Here is a 7,596-nt window from a genome sequence, read left to right as displayed (position 1 = left end):
TTTTGTCAGCCTTAATTTTTTTTTTATCAACTTAAACTTTAATATTTATTCGACTTATTTTTAAAATTATTTTCCCCTTTATTTTTTATCAATATGAATATCCTTAACATGTGTGATATGTAACTTAATAATTGACACACATGTTGTAAAAATGCATTTTTACTCTTGAGAAGTGCTTTTAATTTTAACCAAAACTAACCCTTAATTAAGTCACGTTTAGAATGAGTATATGATGATAATAATATGAGAATAAGTCCAAACCTAACTCACCAACAGCAAGTACATGCGTTGGCAATAAGTGATTTAAATGAAGTGTCATAAGTTGAAAAATTAATTCATATATAAAATTAAAACATATTCATTTTACCTCTTGAAAGATAAATTTAATTTTAGAGGAGTTCGCATCAATATTTAAAAAATTTAATTGAAAAAGAGTTAACATTTAATTGAAACTTCAAAACCTTACATCATATAAGAATTTTCCTTTGACATGTCTTGCTTTTATTCTATGGTTATGTTGCACTCTCCCATCACAATTAAGGTTTCTTGAAAATTTTAAGACCCTTCCAAGGCATATAATGTTTTTGTTCTCGTAATCGTGCATTTATTGATAATTATTATTATGTAAGTTTCTTTTAAAATTCAAGCCACTTAAAACTTGAACATTAAAGAATATGTTTTTTCTTTCGTGGAGTATTTATACACTAGTAGTTACTATCTTCATAATGTACTTTGACATGACTATAATAAATTAATCTTTAAATCTCATGCATTGAAAATAGAAAAGAATAGTGGGATACTATTACAATAATTAATTTCTATTAAAAAACACAAAATACATTTTAGTTGGGAATCTCATACCCAAAATTTAGAAACTGTAAATTGACCACTACCTTTTGTTTTTGTTTTTTTTTTCTATTTTGAACAAGTCATTACTTTTAGGTCAAGTTGTCCTTGTTTTGACGCGGTTTTATGCTTGTCACACGTTAACGGAGCTCAACAAAACTTTCCCACGATTTTCTTTGGATATGTTTATAAGATCATACCAATAATTAACCCATTTATAATCATTCCATTAATCCACAACACACAAGTAGCGAAGACAAGACATAATTTCAGATTACAATTTCCGAAGCAGATCTTGATACCCTCTTTACCTTTTGTAGCAAACACACAATTTGTGGTTCTCAACTCCAAGAATTCATGTGTTGGTGTCTTGTTACATTCGCAAGCCATGGCCACTTTGGCATAAAACGTATGATTTTTTTTTAGAATCTATGAGTTTAAGTTTTATTGAATAAAAATAAGAAAGTAGAGCATCACATAAGGATGATGAAGACCCATAAAATCATTGTTTTAAGATTTTGAGTTAAGAGTGGTGTAAATATTTTATGTGATTGAATTTAAATCTGATTGATGTTGTATTTTCCTATAAATTCCTATGTAAACCTAACATGTTTCACGTAATTTTGGAAAAAAAAAAACAACAGAGAGAGAAAATATCTGAACGACACACATGCTAAGATACGGAACATTGTCTGCCAGTTAGGGACTCATTTCGTATTCAACTAAAGAGTGGAGATTCACCTCTGTTCAATCTCTTTCGTTTGTGTCGTGTCTCGACTCATACAAATTTCTTTTTCACAAACTTATTCTATTATTCTCAATGCTTTTCGAATTGGAATGTCGTGAAATCTCTGTGTGTGTGCTTCGAACTTGCACCTCGACTGCATTTTAATCAATCAAGGACTTTGAATCCATTGAAGAATCAGATTTGCAGCAGTAAAAATTTGAACTTTTTTATGTCTTTAATCATTGAGATAGTTATAAGTTATAACTGTTGTATATTAATGACATGACTGAAAAAGTTTACCAGCAAGTAAAAAAATACACTAACGATAAAGAAAAATTATGTCTTTTTCTTTTATGACAGAGTTGATTATTCCAATAACATGTAAAATATGGCTATGGTTATGTATGGAAAGAGAAAAGTTGCTTCATAAAGGCCAAGAAGATTCTTTACTGCATAGGAAAATCGTACCATGCCATGCGATAACTCTAGTTTAAAACTCTACTTTCTGACTCATTTGTTTCCTCCATTCTCATACATCTACCTTCCTTTATAAATTTATACACATACTCACTTCACTCACTCGTTTAACTGTTTTTGAATTTCTGCTGCATAATTTGGAACCTTTCACTGTGCAAAACTTTGATGTCTACACCCTTTGAACATGATTACATAGGCTTAGCAGAAACTCCATACATGGAGAAAAGCTGTGATAAGATATCATCTTCAGTTTCATCCAACCTTTCATCTGAGGATGAGAACAGTTCATCTCTGAACTTCAAGGAGACTGAGCTGAGGCTTGGTCTACCAGGTTGTGAGTTTTCTGAGAACAAACCAGGAGCTGCAGGGATTTCTCTTTTTGGCAAGGATTTGCAGAGTAGTGGCTATTCTGCTTCCTCAATCCCTTCCAATAAGAATCTCAAAAGGGGTTTCTCTGATGCCATTAGTTCCTCCTCATCCTCTTCTGGGAAATGGATTTTCTCAGCCAGTGATGCATCTGGGGATGATTTGAGAAATGGGTGCAACAAAGAGGTTGGTTTGGTTCCTCACTCTGAGAAGCCACCTCAGGTTTCTGCAACAATTGAACATGCCACTGCTCCTGCTGCAAAGTAAGTTTTCTTTTCCTCACATATTTATGCTTTACATAAACGTTTCTGATAAACTTCTTCACAAGGTTCAAATGATTTGACTTGTGTTTTCTTTCTGATAGACTTTGTTGAAAACATTCGTTAATGCATTAAGTAGTCCACTGTGTACTTGTTTAAAGATGAAGTTTTTCATGAAAATTCAATTAGTGGCTGTTGATTTCTATTCTGGGGTTATTTTTTTCTGTTTGATTATTGATACTGTGTTCTATGGGAACTTTTTTGTTGCAGAGCACAAGTTGTGGGATGGCCACCAATTCGATCTTTTCGGAAGAACACAATGGCTTATAATATGGCAAAAAGCAACACTGAAACTGAGGAGAAATCAAGAGTTGGTTGTCTTTATGTTAAGGTGAGCATGGATGGTGCCCCTTATCTCAGAAAGGTTGATCTGAAAACCCACTGCAACTATATTGAACTTTCTTCTGCTCTTGAGAAAATGTTCAGCTGCTTCACCATTGGTATGCTATAATGCTACTCTCTCTCTGTCACATTCATTATGTTTAATTCAATGCTGTGAACAAAATTACAAAATTTGTGTTGCTGAAATCAGGTCAATGCAGTTCACGTGGAGTTTCTGGGAAAGAGGGATTGAGTGAGAGAGCTTTCAGGGATCTTGTTGATGGCTCTGAATATGTTCTTACTTATGAAGATAAAGATGGGGATTGGATGCTAGTGGGTGATGTGCCTTGGGAGTAAGTTCCCTTTTTCATTTTGTTTCTGATTCATTACTCAGTAATCTAGATAGCAAATATGTGATTTAGATAACAAAGTTTGTGTTTGATCGTGTTTATTGACCAATGTTGTTATTAATACCGAAATAAAAATACTTTCCAGGTATAGTCGTGAATTGTAAATATACACATCCTACGCGGATCTATATTAAATTTTTGTTTCATTTATTTTTCTATCCTTATTTTTTTATTGTCTTTGTTTCTAACAATTGCAACACTGTAGGATGTTCACTGAGTCGTGTAAGAAATTGAGGATAATGAAAGGTTCTGAGGCAATTGGATTAGGTATATCTTTCACTGTTATAAATTTTTGGATACTGGTATTTTAACACCACGTTTATTTTTACTATCATTTTACATTATTTTTCATTTTTATTCACTTACTCTTTTTTATAGAAATTCACTTACTCTTTTTTTAGAAATATAAAAGTTAATTTTTATTAAAACTATTTTATCTTTATAAGAGTTGTCAAATGGTATCAAATAATTTTTTTTTTCTAAATTTTTAAACACTTTATACATATGTATGATGAATATGATACCTTTTTTATAGTTTAAATAATAATGGAAGGTTAACTAAAAATATGTGTTCAATTTGGTTGCAGCTCCAAGGGCAATGGAAAAATCTAGGAGCCAATACTAGTGTAGAAGATTCTGGTCTACTATTTGGTCTTCACAGAAGCATATAAAGAAGGATTAGAAGAGAATTTGAGTCTATAGTTTCTAGTTTGTATTAAATAAAACAAAAACAAAACGCGTGATGTAGCGTTTCAGTTTTTGTGCTTTTGGACACTGATAAGTTTCAGTTTCCTTGTGCATGTAGAATATGAAATATTTTGCTGTTTACTCACACGGTGCACTTTTTTTCGGATTAATTCACGTTAAATATAGAAATGAGAAAGTTAAGAATATCTGAGTTCGACTTGTGAATTCTTGTTACTAAACTATTATGTATTTAACAGCAAATTGTAGTTAAGAAATTATTGGTACAAACTTTTAGATCCATTCAAGCATCAACTACATTTAATAAGGTGTTGTAAAAGCAGAAAATTTTTCCCAACTATCTCGGTCCAACATAAATTTTAGGATTAAATATATTTTTCTTCTTTAACTCCCAGTGAATTTTGGAATTAATTCATTTCGAAACTTTAGATCAATTTAGTCATTTATCTTTCAAAATACGTAAATTTAGTTCTTTTAGTCGAATTTTAAAAGGTTTATTTGATATTTCTTATGTATTTCAGAATTGTATTTAAGTCAAATATTATTATGAAACGCGCTTGAAATGTCAAATAAATTTAACAAAATTTATTTAAAAAGACTAAATTTACGTATTTCAAAAAATAAATGACTATATTGGTTCAAAGTTTTAAAATAGACTAATTCCAAAATTAACTAAAATTTTAAAAAAGAAAATATATTTAATCCTAAATTTTATTCGGATGACATTGGTTTAATTATATATATATAAATATCACACTTTAATGTTTAAGAATAAAATTTGGTTTCCGAAAAAACTCAATTGTGTAGATCTAATAGCAAAATAGTCTTAATTCAGTTACCGAGGACTGAAAATTTTCGGTATGATATTTCAATGTTTATAAAAAAATGAGAACAAATATATTTTGGTATGTAATTTAAGTAATAAAAGAATTGTATTATTAGAAAAATATTATTTTTTTTATATTAGGTAATTTTTTATTAACAAAACTTTATATAGAATTAAATGAAAAATAAATAGAAGAAAAGTGAACAAATTAAATTAATTAATCAATTCATATCTAAACAAATAAAATTGAAATAAAAAAGTCTTAATTTGTTATGGTAATTTTAAATAATATTTTTTTGAAATTAATGAAAATATGATTATGTTGGTTGTAATTGCTAATATTTTTTTAATTTGTTATATACCTTACTTTTTAAAATTCAAATATGTATTTAATTTTAAAAAGTATGAATACCTTACAAATTTCAAGTGATGACTAAGATGAGTAAATTTTTTTTTTCATTTTTGTATAAATAAATTTTGTGATTAATAAATAATATTGACAAATTTGACTGTTAAATATGTGTGTAGTATAAAGATCGTAAAAGTGTAAGATTTAGAGATAACAAATGAACTTTGTTACGTGGTATTTAAATTTGTTTGGATTTTGATAAGATATTTTGTATTAATTGGGTACGAATATGACAATACTCGTCTCTATTAAAATATCTATCATATTTTTGTATTATTTTTTTCCTATTAATTTGTAACTTATCTTTAATACACAAATTTGATATTTTTTATATATAATTATTTGATATTTATTTAATTATTATTATTTGACATTTATATAATTATAATTTTTTTAAAGTATTTAATATTAAGAAAATATATGTACCATATTGATATTAAATATATGTAATATCATGTTTTATTTATTGTACTTTTTTATTTTTTATAAAAAACAGTAAAAAGACAAGTATCAACACAAGTATATTAATACCCATTTTCCATGAAAATGAAACAAAAAATTATAACAATTAAATATGCAAATGAAGATTTTGATAAATGTTTACTTGAGAGGAGAAATGGAACTCAAGCCCACACTTACATTTAGAACTTAAGTCTAATGTAAGTCTACATAAAGTAACACAAGTTTATGTTATTAATTTTTGTAATATTTTTATTAAATATTTATCGATATCAATTCATGACTATTATTTTCGTAACTAATAAAATTATGCAAAGTTCTTTTCATATGGTTCACACTTTATATGAATAATTATTAATATTAGAAATTTAAATTAAACATAAAATGTGCACACTTAATTGTTATTTCTTTAAATTCATTTTTTTATGTTCAATTTTTTATAAAATAAATAAGCTTTCTAGCAATATAGATTATTTTAACCAAAATTTATTACATAAATTATTCCAAAAAAAAATCATTTCTCTTTCTCTTTTTCAAATACGATACCAGAAACGTGTTATTTTAGTTTAACATAGTTAAGTGTGGTAAGTGTAGTTGGAACAATGTGCTCTACGAATAAAAACTATGTTGGATGGTACTAGTTGAGAAAAATTTTTGTTAAAGAATTTTCATGTCTATATAATCGAAGTGATGGTGTATTAAATTTCAAATAAATTATTTCAGTTTTCTCACTTCAATTAATTTTGGAGGAATTTGAATTAAGAGTCAAACATTGGATTGGAGATGAAATATATATATATATAAAATAAAGTGTTGAGGCTCATTAAGTATACATACATATAAAATAATTTTCTTTTTATGGATCCATGATTAATTGATATTGCAGAAACTACAAACAAAACTAATATAATTTATGAAAGAAGTTAAAAAAAGACTATAATTAAATTTCATCTATTTCACTTGGTTGTATTTTAGGTTAATAAAAACATATAACATGAAATCACTAACATCGATACAACATACCAAAGTCATTCTCAAGTATAAAATTCACAGTAAAAATCTCCTCTAATATTGATTCCTCTAAGCGATTTCTGTATATACACATGAATCTACTATCAGATTTTCTGCAATTTAGATGTAAAGTCTTGTCCTCTTTTTCTTCATCATGATCTAAAAGGACGTGACTCTAATGGTGTTTGTTTTCCCTAGCTTCTATTATTGCAAGTTTACATTTGAAGATTAATAATTCCGACTTTCTGGGCCTCACCACCACCTTTTCTACATTTGGGACAACCATAAAGTCCTAACCGTCCCATCTTCATGTAATTCAACACTCTTCACACTTTGCATCAAGGAAAACAAAGCATTTCTCAGACATAATTGTTTATTTTTTCAGATTTCTTTCGCAAAAATAAATGATTTATTTCAAAAACAACCAAAATCAAACACACTTTGTTGCTATAATTTCATTTCTAGACAGTGATAGTCACATGTTAGTCAAATTGGATCTATCATCATGTATTTAACAGCTAACTATTGGCGTTTTCCCTTTGTTCTTGTCAACACAGTAAAACCTAAGCCACTCTTCCATTGTACTAAACCACTGAATCATTATTCCCATGCAGAAGTTGAAAGAAGGTTGGATATTTTTTCTGTGCATTAATTCAAAAGTGATTTACGGTTTAGAGTTTAAGATTTAAGTATTAGAAAAGAAAAAATTACGATAAGAA

At 28.0% G+C, this 7,596-nt stretch overlaps 1 protein-coding gene across 1 annotated transcript; it reads left to right on the top strand.

The window, feature by feature from the left end:
* Positions 1-2,049: 2,049 nt before the first annotated feature.
* On the top strand, positions 2,050-4,299 carry LOC114166304 (auxin-responsive protein IAA27-like). Its single transcript, XM_028051018.2, has 5 exons — positions 2,050-2,679; positions 2,947-3,176; positions 3,269-3,410; positions 3,673-3,734; positions 4,055-4,299. The coding sequence occupies exons 1-5, from the start codon at positions 2,216-2,218 to the stop codon at positions 4,090-4,092; spliced, it is 936 nt and encodes a 311-aa protein (XP_027906819.1). The 5' UTR covers positions 2,050-2,215; the 3' UTR covers positions 4,093-4,299.
* Positions 4,300-7,596: the final 3,297 nt, after the last annotated feature.

This window comes from Vigna unguiculata, chromosome 10 (assembly GCF_037176805.1).
Source record: "Vigna unguiculata cultivar grain cowpea cultivar isolate G323 ecotype 2 chromosome 10, ASM3717680v1, whole genome shotgun sequence".
Lineage (NCBI taxonomy): Eukaryota > Viridiplantae > Streptophyta > Magnoliopsida > Fabales > Fabaceae > Vigna > Vigna unguiculata.
The sequence above is the reverse complement of the archived record's forward strand: the minus strand, read 5'-3'. Positions and strand labels throughout refer to the sequence as shown.